A 27,942-nucleotide genomic window follows, 5' to 3' on the forward strand; every position below is an offset into this window, starting at 1 on the left:
GATAGATTAATTGATTTCTTAAGCTGAGTTTTGCTGTTGTGATGGGGGAGTTTAGCCCGTTCCCTCTCCTTTGCCATGCACTCCTTCTCTCGTTGGACCTCGAGTGCAGATCCTCATGGTGAGAGAGAGAGAGAGGGGGGGGGGAGGTGCTGCTGCACTTTCCTTTGATGTAGTGGGAGACGTGACGGATGTGCTAGCCTGCGTCTCGCAGCGTGGAATCACTAACCCAGGCTTACCTAACGGGATTTGCTAGGACCGCTCTCGTGTCCCCCAGTGCCATGTGTGTCCTGAGCCCGTGCCCCCAGCAGCCGCACCGCGGAAGATCCTTGTTAAAACGAACACTACATTTCCCAGCAGCCCTCCATGTCCACACACACCATGTCCGAGATGGCCAGTGTACGCCGTACGGCGCCTTGTGTAGTTTTATTTTTTAATCTCTGGACATGCTGTGTGAAGTGCAGAATTGGAATGTAGCATGTAGCTTTTAAAAAGCTGGGCTCCATTATATGATCACGGTCATCATGTCATTAAGTAGGCTGTAGTGACGTCTAAATGTATATTGCGTTCGAAAAACATTCTAGTAGCAATATCTGTCAAGTGACAGCAAAGTAATTGCTTTATTTGACCACTCTATCAACCATTTTCTTCAGTTAACTAAACTAAGTAACATACTTATCACAGAGGCACTCTGGCATTGATGTCATCTGCTGTGCAGGAGTAACAGTAAGAAGTGTGTGTGCGCGCGGCCGCGTGTGTGTGTGTGTGTGTGTGTGTGTGTGTGTGTGTGTGTGTTACAGCACAGCACAAGGGACCTCACACAGAAGGAACACTTGCGCTGTATAGGCCCTTTGTAGTGCCGCTGGTTTCTAAACAGTGCCGTGAACAGCAAGGTTTCCTCTCCTCCTCCACTGTATGGTGACGCTGCCTGACACGTTGATCCCATATGCACAGTGCTGCTAATGACGCCATGTGGCTGCAATCACCTTATCAATGTGTTTGATCTTGTTCAGTGGAGCTCATCACAATGATTGGCCCAACTCAAAGGACTGGGGCTTCTTGTGTGAAAGTTTGTGGAGGATGTGGTATCGATGATTAGATTTGTCTTTCTTGGTACCGGTGTGTGCTGATTGGTGTTTTGGTATTTGATTCAGTGCAGTGTGATAAGCTGGCTGTGTCTTGAAATGTTATAAATGACATTATTAATTAATACACAGGACAAGATGTTACTATCCCTTGTGCCAAAATCCGAGGAAACACACATTTAGAAGCCCAATCCAGAATAAAACAAGCTAACAGGCTAACAAACTAATAAACAAGACACAAATCACCAGTTACCTACCGTAGCCAACAGCAGTATGAAGCATGTCATTGGGGTTTTCAAGTGGGCACCTTCCTTCACCGATGTTTCGTTAAGTTAGGCCCACGAAACCTCAAGAAGGCTTAACTGTGTAATCCAGCGTCCTGGAAACACCCCCCTCCATGCTACCACCGCACAACTGCATATTACCTCACTATCTAAGCCTAGCTATCCAGGTCGGTTCGGTATGACATTCCTAACTACACCACCACTGTCAATGATTCAAGAGATGATTCAAGAGAGTTTAGAGTCGTTCCTTATTCAGTGATTACATTTGTTTGAGTTATGTTTATATTATTATATATTATTCTAATGTATTCAGTACGGAGATTCCGTTTGATTAAGGCAGTGCCATTAAGTTTTTAAGTGAAAGATGGGTATAGACAAAGTGAGAAAAACAATAAGAGCATGTAGTGACACTGGGCATGACTGCATTTATGCACCTCTACATGTTGATGTTTATTTTTGATGGTGCTCTTAAAGGAACAGTTCACCCAATGAAAGTTCTCTACTCACTCACCCCCATGCAGGTAGAAGGTTGGGTGACGTTTTTTAGTCCACAAAATATTCGTGGAGTTTTCCAGGGACATTTTCCTAAAGAACTGAAGTGAATGGTGACCACCTTTCAAATGTAAAAAAAAGGCGTGCACGTGCGCACGTGCGCACGTGCACACACACACACACACACACACACACACACACACACACACACACAACATAAAATGGCTCCATACTGCTCGTCTGGCGTAACCCAAGTCTTCAGAAGCCCTGAGATGCTAAGTTGACACGCTGTTTTAGCTGAAACATTCTCTGTAGCCGTGAGCTGAAAGTCACATTTTCACTTAGCTAAAAACAGGGTGTCAATGACGTCTTTTCAAGTCAACTTGGCATCTCAGGGCTTCTGGAGACTTGGATTACACCAGACAAACAGTATGGAGGCTTTTCTTCCTCTCAATTGAATGCTGTAACCAGGGGTGTAGTGGAGAGTAAACACAAGTAAACGCAGTTTACCCGCCTCTTTGAAATGAGGCAGAGAGTTTACTCACCTATTTTCAGATCACCTGTATCAATCAATAAGGGGAAAAAAGATGCGTAAACTACTCACCTTGGATAGTTTACCTACTTCTGTATTTAGCACTCCACCCCTGGCTGTAACTCTGTTTCCCTGGAAAACTCCACAAATGTTTTGTGGACTAAAACACTTCACCCGACCTTCCACCGGCATGGGGTGAGTAGATGATGACAGCATTTTTATTTTTGGCCGAACTGTTCCTTTAATTGTTTTAAGCTAAATCTTTCTTAGCTCTCCCTGATTCGGATGAGTTAGGGTTAGAGTTAGGCAGGCTGTGCGGCCTGGAGCCAGACGAGCTTTCAGGGAGAGACCGGCGCTCTTCACCACAGCACCTGCTGAGAGGACTTCACTCCTCACCACCAGCCTGCCGCTGATCTCCAGGGGGCAGCGCAGGGCTCTCCCTTACGCCCACTTTTGTTTGAACGGTCTGGGTGTGGGCTTCCTGTAAGGCTGGGTTGGGAGTGGAGGCTAGAGGGCAGTGTGTGTGCGTGTGTGTGGCTTGTTTTGTCTCTTGGTCGCGCAGTTGTCGTCACTCTGGCTTGTTGTGACTAGGTGTCCTTAGAAGCCACCGCGGGCGAAAGTTCCCAGATTTTCCCCCACACTTGGCTCCGACTGAAGCCGCTCTGTTGGGGCTCGGGAGAACCGCGGCCCAACTCTGCACCACGAAGCGCCGAGGACCGAGGTGTCCTGTGTTTATACCCCAAAGATTAGTTCACTTTTTAATCAGGCTTCAAACGTCGTTTTCAAGCTTTAAACGGATGCGATCATAGTTATCTGCGAATATAACCAATATGCTTCAGTTAGGCCTCTACAGCACCATAGAGAACAAGCTTTTCAGAATTGATCTGCTTAAATCTTAAATCCACGACACGATTGAAGCTTGACCATAGTCCCTGAAAGCTGATCACAGTACCTCACTGTTCCCTGATACAGTCATCAAATGAGTCAAAAAGAAAAGGAAAAATGTGAATCGCTTTATTGAGTTCCTTCTCGCAGCTTGTAGGTCTGTATAGAGGCGAGCAGTGTTCCAGCTAGCTAACTGCACTAAGGGGAAACAATGGGACCACAGGGGTGAAACATGGGTGCAAAATCCTGCCGGCTGTGTCCAGACTTCAGAGGGGCTGAGACAGCCCTTACTCTGTCCAGCCGAGGAACACAGCTATGATCAATAGCCGCTCTGTTGTATGAAGTTGGTCAGTCTCTCCGCGTCCCCCCCCCCCCCTCCTCGTTTTGCTTTTTCATATTTTTCAGAAGCTCGTTAGTTCTTTTTTCTGCTGTGGGTGTGAGTGCTAAAGAGGCTCACATGCTATGTGTATCTGACGGCGCTGAAATATTAATGCTCCCCAGTGTAGGAGGTTGGTATAGGGCCTGCATAGCTCCAGTACAAAGGGTGCCTTCTCGCCACCAGGCTTTATTAGCCAAGCTGCTAAATGAATAGATGGATATAGCTCGCTAGCTTTTCTCCACGCCGCCGCCTGTGTTTTCACAGCCAACATCAAACCGCCTTTCTTTTCTTCTTAACCATTTCCAACACATACACTGAACTATTGGACGCACTCATACGCAGACACACACATACACACACACACACACACACACACACAGTCACACACATGTGTGCGCGCATGCAAAAGCACGCTGCAGTGCTTAAGCGTTCTGTGGGAGGACAAGGAGGAGGGCTTTGCTATCAGTTCATTTTGTGTGGTCTGGGCCATAAAAAACACCCTGTTCTTTGACTGTGAAAAAAAGCCTGTCTTTAATTTTTGGGAAACCCATAAAAGTTTGTCGCTCCCTTTCATATCGGGCCGGCGAATTGAAAACAAATGCTGCATTCTCCCCTCCTCTCCTTTGAACCGGCCAATTATGGAGTTGTGAAAATAAAAATCAGCCTGTAGATCTCCTCCCCCCCCCCCCCCCCCCCCGCTCCTCTCCTTCTCTCCTTCCTTCTCTTTTTACCCCTTCTCTCTTTCCTTCTTCTTCCCTCTCTCTCTCTCTCTCTCTCTCTCTCTCTCTCCCCCCCTCCTTGTTTTTGAAGAAACCGAGGGGGGATCACTGATGTCAAAGTCAAAACCAAGAGCATTAAGAAAACTGGCGAAATGCAATACAGCTGCAATCCGACATGACGCTGGAAAATAGGGCTGAGGAGCAGAAAGCCTCTCTGCCGTATTCCCAGGGCGCGCAACTGCTCCCGGCCTCGGCTTTGATCTCTTCAAAGCCTCCTGCCTCCTACTAGATGGAGAGTCTTGGCTGCCGCTCGTGAGCGCTTGGAGAGAGGAGGAGGGGTGGGGGGCTGCGGGGGGGGGGGGGGGGGGGGGGGGGGGTTGGAGGGGGACTCGCCGTCTTTTCCTTTCCAGGGCTGAAATCAATCACGGTGCCGAGGCAATTATGTGTAATTCAAGCCCAGCCAGATTAGTGACTCTTGTTACCTGAGCGACCGGAGCAGCTCTGTAATCTGTGAGACACACCGGCCTCACCGGCCAAGGAGGTAGCCAGGGACGAGAAGAACAGGCGAGGGCACTGAGGGGAAGGGAGGGAGGGAGGGGGGGATGAGAGGGAGAGGGAGAGGTGCTGAAAAGCAGGCTGCCATGCTGCTGTCCAGCAGAGCAGAAAATCGCAGGACAATGGAGTGATTACACTTGCAGATGTAGCCGTATTTATGACAGGGAGGATAGAGAGAGCAGACACGGGGCGAGGAGCGCTGATTGCCATGGAGCTTGCTAGCTAGCGTGCTAACGAGCCAGGCCCCCTTTGTGTTAAAACATGTGCGTGATGTCACCTCCACTGTGCGCCCAGGCCTCCCCCAACCACCACCACCACCCGCCACCACCCGCCACCCGCCACCCGCCATATCTCTATCCCTCACGCCCGCCACAGTCGCCTCCCAAAATGCGAGCTTGGCCAAGGCTCCGGCCCCAGGCGCACAATTTGCCATGGCTGCAGAAAAACTCAGTGGCCCCAAGTCACAGAGGAAAACAGCAGAGCCGAATGCTGCTGTTTCCCTGCTGCTGCTGCTGCTGCTGCTGCTGCTGCTGCTGATCTGTGCAACTGTTTCCGCGTCTTAACATAGCGCACTGTAACAATTAGCAGCCTTCTGCTTTTTGTCTGTGGTTTACTGAGAAGATTGATTCCAATTATGTTTGCTGCTTGTTGAGAGAATTCGAGAAGGTAGTAAGAGTTTCTCGTAACTAATACCACATAGCCAACATGATCAGATTTCTTGTTGTGTGTCATTCTTTTTTTGTACGATTTTGATAGGATTCAAATAACGATTAATTTGGGTGGGGTGGGAGCAGAGGCAAAATTGCAGGATCTTATTATTGGAACAGATGACCGCATTTCATTTGAAAGATATGCTGGCTTTGATTCTTCCTCTGTGCTCTGTCTGTAGCACTGATGTCACAGGGAAGAGAAACAGCCTCTTGTTTATCCTCAGCAGTCGCTTGATGCAGGATGATGAAACCCATAAAGATATCTAGCAAGAATGTGTTTGTTCGTCTTGATGAGCTTCGCCTCGCTCCCTTCATCGGCCTACTCCCATGGAGATGGAAGGCACTTATTTTCCTCAAGGGATGTACACACTGAGTAAATTAGATGCCTCGTTCTTCTGTTAGAATACGTCGAAGTTGTTTCTAACCTCTCCATGTTTGTGATAGTTTGAACAAGTCGGGGCGGACGTGAGGGAAATGGAGCTGGCGCTAAAAATAATAAAGGTCACGCTGAATGGATTATGTGGCATCAATGGAGCCACCGTCCAGCGCAGCAGGAGCGCTCGAATCCACCAGGGGCCATCACCCTCGGCTCGGCTTTTCATGTCCTCCAACGGAGAGACATCACAGAGGCATCCTCCGCTTTGAGCTGCCCGCCATCAAACAATGCATCAAAAATATCAAATCAATCAACCCCCACTGTGCGCCTATCTATCAACCCCCACTGTGCGCCTATCGTTTGAGATGAAAGATACTGAAATGTGCCCCCCCCCCCCCGCGCACCTTCACAATCTCCATCCTCCCAACACAAACACTGAGAGACATGAAGAACAGTGGAGATAGAGGGAGGACCAGTTGAGAGCTGCCCAATCATTATCTTCTTATGTTAAACCTTTACTAGACATGGTCTTCAGTCCTAACTGTGGATCTGAAAGGCTCAGGACTTCATAAAAAGATCCATTCCACTATGTCTGGCTTTGGTTAATTGAGATTTTGAGAATGGGTGATGACATTGAGCGGGATAATTAATTAATTTGTGGTTGTGATGCACTGCAGGCTGTATTTTCTAAAGCAAGAGTACTGATGCGGATTTTGGAGCAACATGTTATTTTGACATCTTATAACATTTGCGGCTTTCGAAATGCTAAATTGACACTCAAAGGGACAAGCTTTCTTTGTGTACACAATCTGATAAGGATACAGCACATGGTATTGATGAATGGGGAATAAGTGTATTTTCTCTCTATTCAAGGCGACGCCTACTTCATGCATGAGGAAGTTGACATTAAAAGGTGAAACCCAGCTGGAAGTGAATGACTACACGGTGTGTTGACTGTATGGGCTTTGTATCATTGGAAATGTGCTTTTCTCAAGTGTGGCATCAGGTGCGTTTAGTGCGGCCCCGCGATGCTGATGGAGCCATGTGTGCCCTGGGCCGGAGGAGGTTCCCTTTGTGCTGCACTGCTTTACTATTAGCATTTCTTTAGAGGTATCGAGGGATAAGCAGACAAGGTCCGACGCCATGTTTTACACGCTCATTGTTTTGTTTGCATTAAAGCTCACAAAACATCAGGCACAAAACTAATTGACGGGGGCGGAGCTTTCTTGTGACCGTGCAGATCCTTGGAGAGGTGAAGTGTTCCCTACTTCTATGGGGGTGGAGAAAAGCCATTTGTTCACAGGGGATCAGATTTGAATGGCTTTGTGCTCTCATTCAGATCTTAGGGGGGGGGGGGGCGTGTATGTGTGTGTGTGTAAGTGTTAGATGAGGGGAAAAACGAAAATGTGTGGTTTGACTAATGAATAATTCCAGACTGAAAGGCAGTTGTTGGGTGTCTTTACCAGTTAATCCCTTAAAACGTGGAATCACACCCAAAACAGTGGGCTGCTGCTATTGTCGTACGGTCCCTAATGTGACTGAGCCCAAAGGTTTGTAGTGAGATCCGCCATCATGAATGCTTCTTAGCACCTTGCTGCCGTGAACACAGTCTCACACATATATAACCAGTAGCAACACAGAGGTACTGTAGGGATGCTCCATACAATCAGATCGGTATCGGCCAATGTTAGGCAGTTAATATATCATATCGTTCCGATCAGCAAAATAACACGATTAATATTGGTATTGGCCAAATTTTTCATAGTTAGAGGAAACAATGCGGTAAATCTATGGGGGTTTTCCAAATGTTTTGAAATAAAGAAAGACATTACTTTTTCAAATTCACAGTCTTTACATGTGTTTTTCACTATGTGCCAAATTTGATTATCATAGAAACTTTGTTTTTCTACAGATCTTATCGACATCAGTTATCGGCCGTAACAGCAATATTGGTATCGCCCAAAATGTTCGTGTGCATCCCTACACAGGAGGCCATATATCATCCACTGCTATTTACCGCTCAAAATTTGTTATTATAAAATCGTGTTAAAAAGGGCTTTGTCTGGGTACCTGGGTTGTGTAAGGTCATGTGACTTGTGCAGCAATACGTATATACCCCACACTGCTGGTAAGGCAGGAGAGTGCAGAGGCAGAATGTGTTTTATCTTTAAAAGCAAAGGTGCACTGAGGTGAAAGGGGCCTTGATCAGGGGTCAGAAGTTCACACCAAGGCCAGAGCACACAGGTGCCATGACACCTGGGGCAAAATGCACGCCTCCTTTTATGACCTGCTGCTGTTTGATACTGAGCCATTCCCAAGAAACACAGGTCGGTAATGAAACTCCGACATTTTCACTGCCGTTGTCTGATTGCCATGGAATATATTAGCAGGAAATGAATTATCAATGTTACAGTGCCAAAGTGCCGGAATGTCTCTCCTTTCCTATGTATGTATGTATGTATGTATGTGGGTGGGTGGGTGTGCGTCTGTGTGTGTGTGTGTGTATGTGGGTGGGTGGGTGTGCGTCTGTGTGTGTGTGTGTGTGTATGTGGGTGGGTGGGTGTGCGTCTGTGTGAAATGCAGGAGGAAAACTAGGTCAATACTCTGTACAGCTCTGGCAGAGGCAGCTCTCATTCAAATCACCTCCCCATCCGCATTTTTTCCCAGGCAGCGCGTGCCATCGAAAACCTTCTCCCGTAATAAATACAGGCGTGTCTCTTCAGCTCGCCGCCGTCCGCCTTCGTCCGGCGCTCAACCGCAGTCAAACAGCCTTTGCTGGCTAGCTCGCCGTGCTAATATTTACCCATTCCCTTCAGTAGACGCAGTGTGCCATGTTAGCATTGGAGCTAGCTGGGGCTTAGTGAGAAGAGCACTGTCTCTCGTTCTGATCTCCACAGGTAGAGAGACACAAAGACCCCCACCAGACTCCTATTTTCCCCCTAAAAGCTGAGCTCCCAAATCCAAACTGACAGCCATTCATGCCCAGAATACCTGGGCAAGAGCTGTGGGGGGGGGGGGGGGGGGGGGGGGGGGGGGACACACTATCTAGGGGTAGCAGGAAAATCCGCTCTTGTTCGAGTCTATGAAGCTTCTGCATGAGACGAATCCTCAGCACTCCCCCCCCCCCCCCCCCATTCTGCGACACATTTTCTCTCCATCCTTCTCCCCATTTCTGGTATTGTGCGAAGGCTAAGGTTTTAGCCCACTAGCCGCACAAAGTTAGCTTGTGCTGCGTTTTTATTTGTGTACATCTCTCAGGGCCTTCCAGTGTTGTTTTTGAATGTGGTTGCTGGCACCAATGTGGCGCCTGGGCATGAATGTAGCTACTCAGCAGACCAAAGCTGGGTTCTAATGCTAAATCATGCAGCATGTGTTAATGCAGCAGCGGGGTTGCTATAAATAGCGCTGGAGAGGGATGCCGTTTGATTTGAGGAAGAAAAATAACGTGGGCTCCAAAATGTTCTGCTAGCGGTCCACACACACACACACACACACACACACACACACACACACACACACACACACACAGAGCTTTAAACGAGTTCAAACTTAGCGTCCCAAGACGAACTCCTCGTTTGAAACGACTGCTCTGGTAAATGATGCTACATGCTGTATGGAGCAGTTGTTGATACAGTGTCTACATGGTGTCTAGATATTTCATAGCCGTTGAAGGAGTTAAGTTAATGAAGGTTGGACCTGTGTTTCTGATGTAGGACACAATTTGGCATTGCAGTGATTTTTCTTTGGCGTCTCAATAGAAACCAGGCAAGTGATAGTGCTACAGCGAACAGTAGGGCTGCCACTCCCCCCCCCCCCCCCCCCCCCCACCCCCCCCCCCCCCCCCACCAAACGCTATTTGGTCGAATATATTCGAATGTGCCAGGAGAGGCAAAAAAACAAACAGCTGGCTTGAATACTACAGCACAGACGCAGGCGACTAAAGCAATATCACAACCTATATTGAATGGTGCAAAACAAGAAGTAACGTTACAGATCCTGTCCCACGGCACGTGTGTTGAATTCAACTAGCTGCCACAGAAAGTGGACAGAATTGATGACGGATAGGTTTGTGTCCACTGGACTGTTTTGGAATGCACGTTAACATGGTGGAGAGATAGAAAACACAGTCAGAATGCACGTTAACATGGTGGAGAGATAGAAACACAGTCAGAATGCACGTTAACATGGTGGAGAGATAGAAACACAGTCAGAATGCACGTTAACATGGTGGAGAGATAGAAACACAGTCAGCAGCCTAGCTTCGCTCATAATCGGAGCTACTTCATAGAAAGAAATGAGTTGAATTCACAGTTGAACACATGTACCGTAAATTCCGGACTATAAGCCGCACCGGTGTATAAGCCGCACCTTCAAAGTTGACTATTTTTTTCTTATATAAGCCGCACCGGACTATAAGCCGCGGGTGTTTTAATGGTATTTTTTTTTTTTTTTTTTTGTGTTTTAATGTGTGTTAATGTGTTTAATTACCATATGTAAGGGTTCATGCACAGAGGGGATTGTAGAGGAAGCTCCCATTTATTAACATTTCAACAAAACAACATAACACAACACCACCTGTGTTGTTTTTTACAGTGCACACAGTGTCATACAGTGTCATACAGTGTGGTGAAAAGAGGGCAAGAGAGGAAATTAAAACTTATTATAGTTATATAGGATTTATAGTTAGAAAGAGTGCTAAAAAAGAGAGATTTTTTTTTTTTTTTTTTTTTTTTTGAAAAAATCCATAGATAAGCCGCACCGTTATATAAGCCGCAGGGGCCAAAAAAGGCCAAAAAACGGGAAAAAAGGTGCGGCTTATAGTCCGGAATTTACGGTACTTACATTGGGTTTAAAATAGCAAAAAGACGTACGTTAGTAGTTTCTTCTTTTTCGACCGCCATTTTTACAACACATTTGAACACAACGTCTCAGCTCCGCGCTGTGGCTCAGAAACTGTCTGATCGTAATGTGTGTTTGTTTAACGTCGCCCACGCGTCCCGGTTGAGTGGAGTTTGCCTCTTTTTTTTTTTTGAATTTGACAAATTTTGATTTCGAACACATGGGTGGCAGGGCTCAGAATACAGACTGATTACACTCAAACATGAACAGGTCATTCATTACCAGTTCAAATGTAATATTTTCCCCACGCGTTCGAAAGAACAGTCGAGTAAAAAGTGATAGCCCTAGCGAGCAGCCACCTTCTTTGCAGGGAGTGTGGATGCCTAGTGGGCGCTAAGTGTGTGCGGTCTGCCTTCTTTGTGTGGGTGTTTGCGTGTGCGCTCACTCGCTCGCGGGCCTGCTGACGGTGGCACTTCAGCAGAATGTTTGCCCTTTCCTCAGTCCTTTGATGTGACCAGGTCCTGCTGTGATAATGAGCCCTGTGCCCCGCATCCCACTGTGTGCCCTGGGCTCTGCCAGAGCCATGGCCCAACCCCCCACCTCCATCCAGCAGCCACAAAGACCCAAACCATGGTGATCTACCAGAGGACAGTGTCTCTGTTAACAGCCACAAAGACCCAAACCATGGTGATCTACCAGAGGACAGTGTCTCTGTTAACAGGCACAAAGACCCAAACCATGGTGGACTACCAGAGGACAGTGTCTCTGTTAACAGGCACAAAGACCCAAACCATGGTGGACTACCAGAGGACAGTGTCTCTGTTAACAGCCACAAAGACCCAAACCATGGTGATCTACCAGAGGACAGTGTCTCTGTTAACAGCCACAAAGACCCAAACCATGGTGATCTACCAGAGGACAGTGTCTCTGTTAACAGCCACAAAGACCCAAACCATGGTGAACTACCAGAGGACAGTGTCTCTGTTAACAGTCACAAAGACCCAAACCATGGTGAACTACCAGAGGACAATGTCTCTGTTAACAGGCACAAAGACCCAAACCATGGTGATCTACCAGAGGACAGTGTCTCTGTTAACAGCCACAAAGACCCAAACCATGGTGATCTACCAGAGGACAGTGTCTCTGTTAACAGGCACAAAGACCCAAACCATGGTGATCTACCAGAGGACAGTGTCTCTGTTAACAGCCACAAAGACCCAAACCATGGTGAACTACCAGAGGACAGTGTCTCTGTTAACAGTCACAAAGACCCAAACCATGGTGGACTACCAGAGGACAGTGTCTCTGTTAACAGTCACAAAGACCCAAACCATGGTGAACTACCAGAGGAGAGTGTCTCTGTTAACAGTCACAAAGACCCAAACCATGGTGGACTACCAGAGGACAGTGTCTCTGTTAACAGTCACAAAGACCCAAACCATGGTGATCTACCAGAGGACAGTGTCTCTGTTAACAGTCACAAAGACCCAAACCATGGTGATCTACCAGAGGACAGTGTCTCTGTTAACAGGCACAAAGACCCAAACCATGGTGATCTACCAGAGGACAGTGTCTCTGTTAACAGCCACAAAGACCCAAACCATGGTGATCTACCAGAGGACAGTGTCTCTGTTAACAGTCACAAAGACCCAAACCATGGTGATCTACCAGAGGACAGTGTCTCTGTTAACAGGCACAAAGACCCAAACCATGGTGATCTACCAGAGGACAGTGTCTCTGTTAACAGTCACAAAGACCCAAACCATGGTGATCTACCAGAGGACAGTGTCTCTGTTAACAGCCACAAAGACCCAAACCATGGTGATCTACCAGAGGACAGTGTCTCTGTTAACAGGCACAAAGACCCAAACCATGGTGATCTACCAGAGGACAGTGTCTCTGTTAACAGGCACAAAGACCCAAACCATGGTGATCTACCAGAGGACAGTGTCTCTGTTAACAGGCACAAAGACCCAAACCATGGTGATCTACCAGAGGACAGTGTCTCTGTTAACAGGCACAAAGACCCAAACCATGGTGATCTACCAGAGGACAGTGTCTCTGTTAACAGCCACAAAGACCCAAACCATGGTGATCTACCAGAGGACAGTGTCTCTGTTAACAGCCACAAAGACCCAAACCATGGTGATCTACCAGAGGACAGTGTCTCTGTTAACAGGCACAAAGACCCAAACCATGGTGAACTACCAGAGGACAGTGTCTCTGTTAACAGTCACAAAGACCCAAACCATGGTGATCTACCAGAGGACAGTGTCTCTGTTAACAGCCACAAAGACCCAAACCATGGTGAACTACCAGAGGACAGTGTCTCTGTTAACAGTCACAAAGACCCAAACCATGGTGGACTACCAGAGGACAGTGTCTCTGTTAACAGTCACAAAGACCCAAACCATGGTGAACTACCAGAGGAGAGTGTCTCTGTTAACAGTCACAAAGACCCAAACCATGGTGGACTACCAGAGGACAGTGTCTCTGTTAACAGTCACAAAGACCCAAACCATGGTGATCTACCAGAGGACAGTGTCTCTGTTAACAGCCACAAAGACCCAAACCATGGTGGACTACCAGAGGACAGTGTCTCTGTTAACAGTCACAAAGACCCAAACCATGGTGGACTACCAGAGGACAGTGTCTCTGTTAACAGTCACAAAGACCCAAACCATGGTGATCTACCAGAGGAGAGTGTCTCTGTTAACAGCCACAAAGACCCAAACCATGGTGAACTACCAGAGGACAGTGTCTCTGTTGAGCAAGCATCTTTTACATGGCACATAAAAATGTCCTTCACACTCACATTCATATACCACACATTCAAACCAGCAAGCACAATCAATCCACCCTGACCCAGCCACTACACTGTCTTTCAGATCATGCCAATCTAATTCATACCTAATCCTACATGACCTCGAAAAACACACACCCAGGGCGTTGAAGTAAGCGGTGCAGGTTTGCACGGGTCAGACTCTTCTCCCCCACCACACCCCCTCCCCTCTCTCTGGCACTGTGTGTGTGTGTGTGTGTGTGTGTGCGTCCCGTGCGCACAGCTCTGCTCGAACGGAGGGACGGACGGGCAGATGGACACACATGTCACTTATAGAAGCAGCTGCACCGCTTAAACCTCTGTCTTTTCACATCCCCAGCCCTAGAAAGGCAAGCAGACGGACTGAACACCACAGTGTTGTCATACGTCCTCATCTTATCTCGCTCTGCCTTTACTGGGAAGAAAAATGGCCACCAATTAATTTCTATGTCATGTTCACACTCACTCTCTCCCCTCTGTTTTTTAATATCTCTTTGAAATAATAGAAATTAAGAGTTGAACACTTAAAAAAAAGCGGCGAATAAAGCCTTTATCTAGGCCAGGCATATTTCACACAAATTAGCTCCTTTGCAAGTTCAAAATGCTGGAGCAGGAGCTAGCATGATTGGTTTGCTTGGAGCGCACACTCCTCCTGCCGACCGAAGGCTGCTGGGTAATCCATCTCGTGGCATTCAGCGCTGCTGTTGGCGGTGGGGAAGAAGACGCTCGGCTGTTATTAGCTCCTTTGTATTTATATGTAGCATGTATGTGTTTAATGCGTTTTGCTGGCGTGGGTGCATGCATAGTGCAGTCTCTGCTATTTCACAGTCTGTCTTTGTGTGTGTGTGTGTTTGTGTGAGTGAGTGAGTGTGTGTTGTGTGCATTTTGCATGTTGATACAGTGCCATGTGTGGGTCATGTGCGGTCTCTCTGCGCATCAATGCAAAGTGTTTGATGTATGTGTGCTGTGTGTGTGTGCGTGTGTGTGTGTGTGTGTGTGTGGGGCATATGGTGACCGTTAATTCACATGTCAATCAATACTTGTGCTTTAACTTAACTTATTTCCACCATGACACTGGATATAGTATGGCACATGCCTATTTCTACCATGTAAATAATTGATAAAACAGTGTTTGGCTCCAAGTTAAATATATCGCTTATCGCATCTTTACTGTGGCCTCAGCCTCCATCTTTACTGTGGCCTCAGCCTCCATCTTTACTGTGGCCTCAGCCTCCATCTTTACTGTGGCCTCAGCCTCCATCTTTACTGTGGCCTCAGCCTCCATCTTTACTGTGGCCTCAGCCTCCATCTTTACTGTGGCCTCAGCCTCCATCTTTACTGTGGCCTCAGCCCCCATCTTTACTGTGGCCTCAGCCTCCATCTTTACTGTGGCCTCAGCCTCCATCTTTACTGTGGCCTCAGCCTCCATCTTTACTGTGGCCTCAGCCTCCATCTTTACTGTGGCCTCAGCCTCCATCTTTACTGTGGCCTCAGCCTCCATCTTTACTGTGGCCTCAGCCCCCATCTTTACTGTGGCCTCAGCCCCCATCTTTACTGTGGCCTCAGCCTCCATCTTTACTGTGGCCTCAGCCTCCATCTTTACTGTGGCCTCAGCCTCCATCTTTACTGTGGCCTCAGCCTCCATCTTTACTGTGGCCTCAGCCTCCATCTTTACTGTGGCCTCAGCCTCCATCTTTACTGTGGCCTCAGCCTCCATCTTTACTGTGCCCTCAGCCTCCATCTTTACTGTGCCCTCAGCCTCCATCTTTACTGTGGCCTCAGCCTCCATCTTTACTGTGGCCTCAGCCTCCATCTTTACTGTGGCCTCAGCCTCCATCTTTACTGTGGCCTCAGCCTCCATCTTTACTGTGGCCTCAGCCTCCATCTTTACTGTGGCCTCAGCCTCCATCTTTACTGTGGCCTCAGCCCCCATCTTTACTGTGGCCTCAGCCTCCATCTTTACTGTGGCCTCAGCCTCCATCTTTACTGTGGCCTCAGCCCCCATCTTTACTGTGGCCTCAGCCTCCATCTTTACTGTGGCCTGGGCCTTCAGTGTCATTGCGTTGCTTTAACTGCTGGCCTCTGCGCAGCATGCAGGATTTATGATTGAAAGTGAAAGCAGGAGGGAGATGGAGAGGGTGGGATCGGGGGCCAGGCTTAGATGTAAATGTCTCTCCGGGCCAGACTGTTCTACCCGTAGCCTCCTCCACTCCTGTGCCTGTAGTTGGTGGGGCGTGTTCGTCTCATTACCCCGGGCGCGTGGCTCTCCTCCGCTCGCTGCCGGCCTGGCTTTCTTCTCCATTAATTGGGTTTGGTTACATTAAGCCCCCTGGCCAAAGGGCCGTCCTGCCAATAAAACACGCCATTTTTAGCACTCCGCTCCAAGCGGGTGGGGTTCAACCCACTCTGCGAATGGTAATTGGTTATTTATTTAAGCTTCCTCAGGTTGGTCTCCACTGGCTTTGGTGAAGAGGGGGGAGGGGGCGAGGCAGAGCAGTCCCTTTCTTTTCCATGCTGTAAAGACACTTTGGGGGAATGTTTGCTCACTTTTGTTGCGAAAAGGTCAGGCAACACACACACACACACACACACACACACACACACACACACACACACACACACACACACACACACACACATGCAGAGACACACACACACTCACCTGAGAGTGAACACCTGGTCTGAGGCTGGCTCTATAGGATTTTAGTGCAGGGCACACCCTCGCTTCTCTCTCTTTACAGTCTGAGTTTGGGCATTTTACAGAGGCTTTCCATGTGTGCTCTTGTCGTCTTTATGGGCATATTGTCTCTGGAAAAGGTCGCCAAGACTGTCTGCTCTCTGCCAGTGAGTCAAGACTGTCTGCTCTCTGCCAGTGAGTCAAGACTGTCTGCTCTCTGCCAGTGAGTCAAGACTGTCTGCTCTCTGCCAGTGAGTCAAGACTGTCTGCTCTCTGCCAGTGAGTCACGATGATTTCAAATGTCGTTTTGACCGACGACGACCGCGACAAAGTCTTGATGGCACAGGTAGCGGCCATAGAACAATTTCTCCCCTCTCATCCTTTCTCTTTCCACTTGTCTCTTTTATTAATACGTTATTAATACGTTTTATTAATACGTTTATTTATCTTATTAATACTCTGTGCATCACCCCCGAAGAAGAGTCCTCATTGCATATAAATGACAGAAGAGTCCTCATAGCATATAAATGACAGAAGAGTCCTCATTGCATATAAATGACAGAAGAGTCCTCATTGCATATAAATGACAGAAGAGTCCTCACTGCATATAAATGACAGAAGAGTCCTCATAGCATATAAATGACAGAAGAGTCCTCATAGCATATAAATGACAGAAGAGTCCTCATTGCATATAAATGACAGAAGAGTCCTCATAGCATATAAATGACAGAAGAGTCCTCATTGCATATAAATGACAGAAGAGTCCTCATAGCATATAAATGACAGAAGAGTCCTCATAGCATATAAATGACAGAAGTGTCCTCATTGCATATAAATGACAGAAGAGTCCTCATTGCATATCAATGACAGAAGAGTCCTCATTGCATATAAATGACAGAAGAGTCCTCATAGCATATAAATGACAGAAGAGTCCTCATTGCATATAAATGACAGAAGAGTCCTCATAGCATATCAATGACAGAAGAGTCCTCATAGCATATCAATGACAGAAGAGTCCTCATTGCATATAAATGACAGAAGAGTCCTCATTGCATATAAATGACAGAAGAGTCCTCATTGCATATAAATGACAGAAGAGTCCTCATTGCATATAAATGACAGAAGAGTCCTCATAGCATATAAATGACAGAAGAGTCCTCATAGCATATAAATGACAGAAGAGTCCTCATTGCATATCAATGACAGAAGTGGGAAGAGATTATTATAAAATTCCCGCTTTCCCCTTTTTCCACTCCACTCTGCAGAAGTGGGATAATTGAGTGAGGCACAAAAGCCATGCTGTGAGGGGAGAGAGGGGCAGATGCAAAAAGAAGAAGAAGAAGATGCTTAATATTGAGGGAGATGCATCCCATATGCCAGACAGACGCACACACAAACACACAACCAGGGCACAACCTTGGTAAAAATCTGAGAGAATACACACACTCTGTGATACCCCTGTGTTGTTAAAATTTTTAGCCCCCCCTCATACAAAACGTCCCGTTTCTCTACCCCACCCCCAATTTCAGACAGCACGCCAAGTCATTGGCTCCCCGTGCTGAAACGTGCTGGAGTGTCTCCTCCATGGAGGGGCTCCCTGCCAGCTCCGGTTCCGCACAATGAATTTCTCTTAAAACCCACATCTGAGGGGTTCTTGAAACGGGCCGGCCAAGCCTGGTTATGACATTCCAAATGGAACCTTTTCTTTTCAATCCGCGCCGCCGCCTCTTCTTTGCGCTCTCTCTGAAAAAAGAAATCTGAATAGAAAGCTCCTAAGCCTATTATTTCTCCCCGACAATAAAGGGGACGTCCAATATGGCCGCCCTCCATCGTGACGCCGCTGCCGCCGAGGGCTTTTTGAATCGGGAAGGGGATGAGAGGGGATCCAATCGCTGCGACGTGGCGTGACCCTTGACCCTCGACCTGTGACCCTCGCGTGGCGTGGCGGTGGCGTGACCCTCGCGTGGCGTGACCCTCGCGGCTGTGGCCGGTCGAGGCTCTCCAACTACTTCCTCCAGGAGCTTGGTACTAGTGTGAAGGGCTTTTTCTCATCTGTAAACTTGGCAAGAGATGGCAAGTGAGAAGAGAGGGCGCAGCAAACCCACAAAACACCACCTGGACGAATTAAAATGTCAGCTCTATGGCGCCCAATCACACGTACTGACTGAACTTTCAGAGGAGACAGTCAAACATGTCATGTGGATTTTGCTTATCGAAAAACAATTAGCCTATAAGAATGAATGAGAAGAATATAAGATTGGAGCATATCATTAGATTGAGAATGTTAATCAAATCAGCCATTTTGTGTCTAAAATGCAGGAAGTAACACGGTGCTTCTTTGTTTTACTACCTGCCTTTTAGACACAAGATGGCTGATTTGGGTGGGATGTGAAATAGGCTAATGACCTCATAGGAACCAGTGGGGAAGGTAAGGTAGGTCATGCCGTTTCGTTAAATATGCGCCCAAATGTCCGTAAATGCGGTGTTGGTCACAGAGGCCTGCATGTTTGTTCTGGTGGATTTAGCCACAATGGAGAAGTTGAGGAAAATAGCATTTGACAGCTGCAACTGGGAACGCACAAAAGATATGTGGCAAATCCTCATTTTTCACAGGTGCCAAGGAGTCAATCACCTTGACCATTTGACCATGGAATACCATATATTTTGTGTGTGTGTGTGTGTGTGTGTGTGTGTAGCTCTTGTTTCCACCACTCCTTCTTTCTCTCTCTCTGCTACATGTTGGAGAAGAAGAGTTGAAACTCAAATGATAATCCTGCTGGTTCTTATCTCGTTCCCACAGGGTAACAAATGGGAGTGGAGAGGCGTAAAGTAATAGGGGCGAGAATACTATCATTTAGCCCCTGGTGTAGGCATGTCCCGGCTGCAGCAGTCCTCCTGAGTCCTTCTTTTAGGGTCAGCAGCCCTACCATTAGTCCTCTCTTGGTGGGATAAGGCCAGCTACAGATTATCCAATCACCTTTGACTCTGGCTGACCTGTTATCCAATCACCTTTGACTCTGGCTGACCTGTTATCCAATCACCTTTGACTCTGGCTGACCTGTGTCAAACAACCTGTCTCACCTGGGCTAATCTTACAAGCCTGCACTGCTTCATTAGCTTTCAGCCAGGATTTGTCTGGTTTTTTGATGAAAGACTCTGACTCTGTAGTTTATTTAGCATTTATGAATGTTCAAAATAGTCTCAATCAATACAAGGTGGAATGATGGTCCAAGAAAACTCCTTGTGCTGGATTGCATATTAGGGGTGTCAAAATGAATCGTATAATCAATGCATCGCGATGCGGACGTGTGAATCGAATTGAATCGTTGACAGTAGGGCTGGGTCGGTTTGAAAATTTTAAAACCGGTTCGATATTGCTGTCTAAACCGGATCGAACCGGTATACCGATTTTTTTTTTTAATTAAAAAAAAAAAAAAAAAAAAAAAAAAAAAAAAATTTCCAAGCAGGGCTCCCGAGTGTGGCCCATAACTGTCTGTAGTGCAACTTCAGTCCACCTGATAGCGATAATACACCTCTAAGCTGGTATTGTCAACCAGCAATGATACTGAATAAAAAGAAGCAGGACACCTGTGTAACAAACACACCCTGTATTTATTTCTCATAACTATTCAGCTCAACTTTTCTTCTAAACATCAAAATAATAAATGAAATAAGACTTCTGCCTATAGTGCAACTTGAGAAAAAGGCTAATAAAAACACAAGCAGTGCAATCAGAATGGATTGGCTTACAGCTGAGCTGCCTTATAAACTTCAAAACTCACAAATTCACACAATATAGGGCCTAGGCATGGGTCGGTTTGAACATTTTGAAACCGGTTCGATATTCCCCCAAGAAACGTATCAAAGCGGCTGCAGTTGGTGGCGATAATGCACCTCTAAGCTGGTATGCTGCCAACCAGCACGAACACTGAATACAAATAAGCAGAACCTTTTAACTGTAACAACACACTGTTTTTATTTCTCATAACTATTCAGCTTAACTTTTCTTAAAACATCAACATAATAAACAAAATAAGACTTTTGCCTACTAGTGCAACTTGAGAAGAGGCTAATACGAACAATAGTGCAATCAGAATGGACTGGCAAAAAAAAAAAAAAAAAAAACTTAAATTTTTTTTTTTTTTTTTTTTTTTTTTTAGGTTTTTTCGGTTTGCACGTGATCAAACCGGTTTGGGTTCGTATACCGAACCGAACTGGTAAAACCGGAAATCGACCCATGCCTAGTTGACAGATGAATCGACAGATGAATCGTTGAATCGTTTGTTTAAATTTCTGTTGACATTCAGATTTTAAAGCACTTTAAAGTCAAAAAGGGACTTGATATTTAGCTGACTGCTTGTATTCATTGATGAAAAAGTAGCCATGTGCAGTAATAGTACAGAGAATTGAGGATTTGATACTTACTACTAGCTAGCTGCAATACTGTTGGAGCTGTATGGAGCATTGTGGAATTGAATCGAATAGTTGACAGATGAATCGTAATCTAATCGTGAGGCCAGTGAAGATTCACAGGCCTATTGCATATAAAAGAGTGGAATTGAGAGAGAAATTGGCTCTAAAAGATGATGTTCTCCATCTGATCAGGAGGCGGATGGTGGAGGACACAGGATACATACACACACACACACACACACACACACACACACACACACACACACACACACACACACACACACACACACACACACTGCCCTTCGTGTTCCCGGTTAGGACATTCCCAGAAGCCAGGGGAGGGAGTGGGGGTCTTCTTAAGTTGAGGGTGGTGCCAGTCTGCGAGAGGTCGGGGACCACAGACATTCCAGCTATACCCTTGTGTGTGTGTGTGTGTGTGTGTGTGTGTGTGTGTGTGTGTGTGGCGGGGGGGGGGGTCGTGTCTTTGGTCAGGCGGCCACCAATGAGCATTTAGCATTGCAGGAATGTCACCTTGGCACACACCTCATCACCGGGACTCCAAGAAGTGAGAGTGAATACAGAGCACTCGAGTCAAGATGGCCTGACTGAGCTGTCACTTCATCCTATTAGGACTAACATGAGTTTAGTATCATCAAACACAACATTGATTAGATTGATGGTTCCTTTCTGAGCGTTTGATTGCAACTAGATTCACAGCTTGTGAGAATACCGTTGTTTTTTTAGACGTGGCTCAACCAACGATCAATCGACGTCTCTCCGATTAGCCATATATCCTGTGGAGGTGATATTTTGACTCCAACTCAGTTCTGGGCTCAGATTGTGAATCGTAGATTTAGCATGGCTAAGCATTACCATGTGTTCAGCAGCGCTGCCGAACCGTGTAAGCGCTGGGGGTTGGGGCTGGACTTGGGTCCTGGCCGGGTCTATTTTGGTTGTCAGGAGGGCAGGTCTCTCTGAGTCAGCCCAGGAGTGGGGGGCCTGTGGCCAGGCCACTGTTGACGTGATTACCCCTGCATTAAGTGCCACTGCAGACATCTGTCTCGCTCACCCGCTCTCTCTCTCTCTCTCTCTCTCTCTCTCTCCGTAGCCACCCCCCCTTCCCCTCCTCCTCCATCCCTCATCCCTCCTTCCCCCGGCTCTTGCTCTGTAATGAACTCCCCTTATTCACCAGCTAATGACTGCCTTTGATCTCCCGCCTAAGACCTCTGCTCAACTCTACCCTGTGGGTCTCTCTCTCTCTCTCTCTCTCTCTGCCTCTCGCTCTATCTCGCTCGCTCGCTCTCATGCGCTGCTGCTCTGTTTGCGTCTCTCTCTCTCTTTCTCTCTCTCTCTCTCTCTCGCTCTCTCTCTCTCAAACCTGCATGCATTTCTTTGACTTGTTTTTCCTGGTTCCTTCAGGGAAAAGGGTTCGATATTGCTGACCTAGACTAAACAAAGTTTTTGAGGTGTTGGGCTCGGGCTGAGAACAGGACGTTTGTAAATGGTGGGGAATGTGTTTTTTTGTTTCTCTCTTGACCATACCATTAAGCTGAGCCCACATCTGTAAGAAGGCTCTGTACCGCACAATAGACCACCCGCACAGTAGATCTATGCGCCGTACCAATCACCACACCATGTGACGGGGAAGGAGGCCATGTTTAAAGCTCAGCACGCACCGGCTAGGCAGGGAACAAAGCAGTTGGAGCTCATGTGTTAAGTATCATTGTCACATACACTATAATATATATTTTTTTATAAATCTCCCTCCTTTCTTTTCGCCTTCCTCAGTCCAACAAGGTCCCGGTGGTGCAGCCGTCCCACGCGGTCCACCCGCTCACCCCGCTGATCACGTACAGTGACGAGCACTTCGCCCCCGGGCCGCACTCTGGACATCACCCCCAGGACGCAGGCAACAAACAAGGTAGTAGTGACCAGGCACATGTCACAACACAACCGCATGCACAGTGTGGGCCAGCAGGGTGGGAGGAATACCAGGCACATGTCACAACACAAGCACATGCACAGTGTGGGCCAGCAGGGTGGGAGGAATACCAGGCACATGTCACAACACAAGCGCATGCACAGTGTGGGCCAGCAGGGTGGGAGGAATACCAGGCACATGTCACAACACAAGCGCATGCACAGTGTGGGCCAGCAGGGTGGGAGGAATACCAGGCACATGTCACAACACAAGCGCATGCACAGTGTGGGCCAGCAGGGTGGGAGGAATACCAGGCACATGTCACAACACAACCGCATGCACAGTGTGGGCCAGCAGGGTGGGGAGGAATACCAGGCACATGTCACAACACAAGCGCATGCACAGTGTGGGCCAGCAGGGTGGGAGGAATACCAGGCACATGTCACAACACAACCGCATGCACAGTGTGGGCCAGCAGGGTGGGAGGAATACCAGGCACATGTCACAACACAACCGCATGCACAGTGTGGGCCAGCAGGGTGGGAGGAATACCAGGCACATGTCACAACACAAGCGCATGCACAGTGTGGGCCAGCAGGGTGGGAGGAATACCAGGCACATGTCACAACACAAGCGCATGCACAGTGTGGGCCAGCAGGGTGGGAGGAATACCAGGCACATGTCACAACACAAGCGCATGCACAGTGTGGGCCAGCAGGGTGGGAGGAATACCAGGCACATGTCACAACACAAGCGCATGCACAGTGTGGGCCAGCAGGGTGGGAGGAATACCAGGCACATGTCACAACACAAGCGCATGCACAGTGTGGGCCAGCAGGGTGGGAGGAATACCAGGCACATGTCACAACACAAGCGCATGCACAGTGTGGGCCAGCAGGGTGGGAGGAATACCAGGCACATGTCACAACACAAGCGCATGCACAGTGTGGGCCAGCAGGGTGGGAGGAATACTTGTAACTCCCTGCCTCAGAGCAGTTATTTGTTACACTACTTCTTGCTATAGCACTAACTAGTAACCGCATAGTGTTGAAGTCACCCTGTTTATGGTTTGCAGCACTTTTCCTTTTGTTTAGGGGGGATGTTTTCAGGCCTCATTGTCTCAAGTTATATTTTCTTCAAAATATCGTGATGAAACCAAACCGCCAGCTGAACGTATCCTGACATCCCGACCACCCAACACTGTCACGGAGCAATAGAGTATCCCAAAAATGAACCCAAATGGGACACGGCAAAGTCTCCCTCTTACCTTCTCTTAAAGGGACAGCTCACCCTAAAATCCAAAATACATGTTTTTCCTCTCACCTGCAGTGCTATTTATCCATCTACATCGTTTTGTGTTAGTTGCCTGCCAGTTTTGGAGATATCGGCCGCAGAGTTTCTGCCTTCTCTCCAATACAATGGAACTGGATGGCACTCGGCCTGTGGTGCTCAAAGTGCCAAAGAAATAGATTTGATCAACTAAACAGCATTGTCTCTTTCCAGAAGTCATAACCCCGTTACTCAAGATAATCCAGAGACCTTGTTATGAGCAGTTTCATGTAGGAACTATTTTCTTTTGACCGAACTACACCTGCTAGCTGCTAGCTAGCTCCTACATGAGACTGCATAGGAGCAGCTATAGGGCAGCAGGAGCTAGTGGGAGTATTTTGGTCAAAAGGAAATAGTTCCTACATGAAACTGCTCACAACAAAGTCTGTGCATTATCTTGAGTAACCGGGTCATGATTTCTGGAAGGAGACATGTTTTTCAAATGGCACTTTGAGCACCACAAGCCAAGTGCCATCCATTTCCATTGTATTGGAGAGAAGGCAGCCATCTCTACCGCCGATATCTCCAAAACTCACGTAACTAACACAAAACGATATAGATGGCTAAATAGCACTGCAGGTGAGAGGAAAAATATGTATTTTGGATTTTAGGGTCAGTTGTCCCTTTTAAGAGGAGATAAGAGGGAGACTTTTGCCGTGTCCCATTTGGGTTCATTTTTGGGATAGATTCAAGATTCAAGATTTTTATTGTCACTCCATGGTACAAGTACCACGTGTGAAATTCTTGTGCAGTGGACTCCGTTTACGACATAGTACAAATAGGCAACAGCAATAAGTAATAGGCAATAAGAAATAGGCATCAATAAGCAATAAGACAGCAATAAGGCAATAAGAAATAGGCATCTTATAAGCAATAAGACAAGTCGGTGGCTTATACGACAGTGGCATATTCATTGCACATAGGTGCACATGTCATGTGCATACGTTAGACGTGTTCAGACATTCCAAATTCGACGTTTTATACATACATGTGCAAATAGCATGTACCTTATTAAACATACACTTAAATTTACAATTAAACGTTAGGCACTTTATTAAACATACACTTAAATTTACAATTAAACGTTAGGCATCCGTAATAGTAGCAGCTGCAGTACGGTACTGCGGTATGACTACTGCACTATTTGTGCATATTTAGGAGTCTCGTGGCCTGCGGGAAGAAACTGTTCCTCAAGCGATTTGTGCGTGTTTTTGGATACTCTATTGATCCATGACAGTGTTGGGTGGTATATTTTGGATTTTAGGGTGTGCTGTCCCTTTTAAGGTGAACTCTGCTGCCCTCTCCTCTGCACACTTCTCTCATGTGTCAGCATCAAGCTCCAAGTCTGACAGCTCCAGAGGAGATCTTCGGCAGGTTGGACGGGGCCTTCTCTGACAGCTCCTCACGAATGTGAAAAGACACGGGCCCTCCGTAATGCTGTCCCGCTCCTCGTCTCTTCTCCTGCCTTGCTTCTTCTCCAGCTGCCAGTGGAGAGAGGGAGGCCAGCGAGCAGATGATGTTGATGAGGGACACGCTATAAATAACAATGTAGAAGTGATCACCAGAGTACACAGCCCAATGAGATGAAGGGAATGAGGCGTATAAAGAAACTGTGCTCCACATATGTCAGAAGAATGCACGCAGCCGACACGTTTTGTTGAATATTCTGTTAATAGAAGCAGGAGCGAGTGATGTCGACATGGAACTGAGTCATCAAAACGCTGTACACATTCATGCACTTCTACTGTACACGTGCATGCACACACACACACACACACACACACACACACACACACACACACACACACACACACACACAAACACACAAATGTGATTGGTAAGATTTCAGACATTTGTTGTCATCTCCTACAATTTCTGAGGCAATGCTCTCCAGTTGAGTGCAGTGTTCATGTTGGTCTTGCCAGTCCTTGGGTGATCCAGCATGAGAGCTGGTGACACAGAAGCTGCTCTCACTCTATATTTAATCCCCACACTCACAGCCTGTAAAGCAGGAAATCTATGTCCAAAAGATCTGCTGAAGAATTAGCTGTAGATGAACTCCCTAGGCATATGCACGCCTATATACCAGTCAAGCTAAGCTGAAGATGCTTACAGTATGAAACGAAATCTCTCTCTTCCTCTCTTTCTCTCTCTCTCTCTCATATTGACCAATTGCTGCTCTGCCTTCCTTAGTGGGCTCAAGACTTTGATCTGCTCGTTAATTATGAAAAACAATCATGGATTTTCTCATTATGAGCTTTAATATGCGTAGGGCCGCAATGCGGGACCGAAGGTTGAGCGGGGGAAGGGGGGGGGGGGGGGGGGCAGAGTAGGGGGGCTTTGAACATTTTAAATTCCAAACCTTGCATTGTAATTTCTTCAAAAATAATAGGCAGTGTAAACACAACAGTAATCTGAACGTAGATTATTTCCAGGGTTTACACTGAGAGTCACATGGTGTTGGTGTGGCCCTGTTTTGAGAGGAAACGCGAGGGTGAAACCGCGTCGGGTGTGTTTTGAGAGGAAACGCGAGGGTGAAACCGCGTCGGGTGTGTTTTGAGAGGAAACGCGAGGGTGAAACCGCGTCGGGTGTGTTTTGAAAGGAAACGCGAGGGTGAAACCGCGTCGGGTGTGTTTTGAGAGGAAACGCGAGGGTGAAACCGCGTCGGGTGTGTTTTGAGAGGAAACGCGAGGGTGAAACCGCGTCGGGTGTCGACGGGAACGTGTGAAAGGCGAGTGAGTAATTAGCCACCTTAGGGGTGTGAGTGACAAGGTTAACGCGCCCTGAGCCCCTCTCCATCTCCTCGCCTCCTTCCCTCCTGCCCTTAGGAGGGCCCTAAGGAGTGCGAGGTGGTGGATTAGTGGGCAGGGGGTAGTGCTGTGCAGATATAAGCCCCCCGCTCGGCCGGCCTCTCCGAGGAGGGAGGCCCGTTCAGACCACAGCCTGCAGGGAGACAGAGGAGGAGAACAGATGGAGGCAGGGAGAAGAGGAGAAAAGCCTGGATCCAGCAGGGATTAGAAGATGCTGCTAATCTGGAGGCATTTGCCCTCTTTTCGTGTGTGTGTGTGTGTGTGTGTGTGCGTGCGCGTGCACACACACATGCAGGCACATTCCACGAGCCTGTGTGCACAATATATTCAAATTCTTATTTCTGTAGAGACTCTCCAACATAACTTGTCGTGCTTTAAAGGGACAAACAATTTGACGTTATTCAACAAGACAGACGTAATTATAGACGTTAGACAGTGTTCAGTTTGAATCATGCCACTGCTCTATTCTATGTACGTCTCCTTACAAACTGGGGAGCCCTCGACCTTGAAGCCCAGCAGCAGTGGTCTAGATCCAGTCCCAGTCAATCCCATCTCTACAGGGAGAGCTGCAGCCTGTGCCACAAAGAGACAGCCTCAATTAACCAGCTTAAAGACCCTGAAACTAAATATGATCCTTCTTCTATTGGTTGATCATGTGCGGTGGAGACGCGTGCTCACGCTAGATGCATCAGCCTTGTAGGTAGGCGTAATGAGAAAAGTGTCAATCTGTGATTGCTGTGCTGTTTATATCCGGTTTCGTGTACAAGATCTCTGAATCTTGTGGATCTAACGAGAGTCTACCATTGTTTCTCTGCAGGTATGCAGAGGCATCACCCAGACATGACCAACTTCTACTCCCTGTCTCCTGGAGGAGTGGGGCAGATCACGCCACCACTAGGATGGTGAGTCGCTCGCATAGCACGCACAGTTGATTCATGGAAACATGGAGCAATTACTCCCCTGTCTCTGCCCATCAGATGCACACTCTATCACTGACACTGTACGAGTCTCTCACAGACACTGTACAAGTCTCTCACAGACACTGTACGAGCCTCTCACATACACTGTACAAGTCTCTCACTGACACTCTCACATACACCGTACAAGTCTCTCACAG

At 47.4% G+C, this 27,942-nt stretch overlaps 1 protein-coding gene across 1 annotated transcript in view; it reads left to right on the forward strand.

Moving 5' to 3' along the window:
• lef1 (lymphoid enhancer-binding factor 1) overlaps positions 1 to 27,942 on the forward strand; it is a 68,512-nt gene that overhangs the window by 12,728 nt on the left and 27,842 nt on the right. The window contains exons 4-5 of the mRNA XM_083634588.1: positions 22,553 to 22,685; positions 27,643 to 27,727. Of these exons, the coding sequence (XP_083490714.1) occupies positions 22,553 to 22,685; positions 27,643 to 27,727 (218 nt within the window). The remainder of the gene's footprint in view (positions 1 to 22,552; positions 22,686 to 27,642; positions 27,728 to 27,942) is intronic.

The sequence above is a fragment of the Poromitra crassiceps genome (assembly GCF_964638095.1).
Source record: "Poromitra crassiceps genome assembly, chromosome: 4".
Taxonomy (NCBI): Eukaryota; Metazoa; Chordata; class Actinopteri; order Beryciformes; family Melamphaidae; genus Poromitra; species Poromitra crassiceps.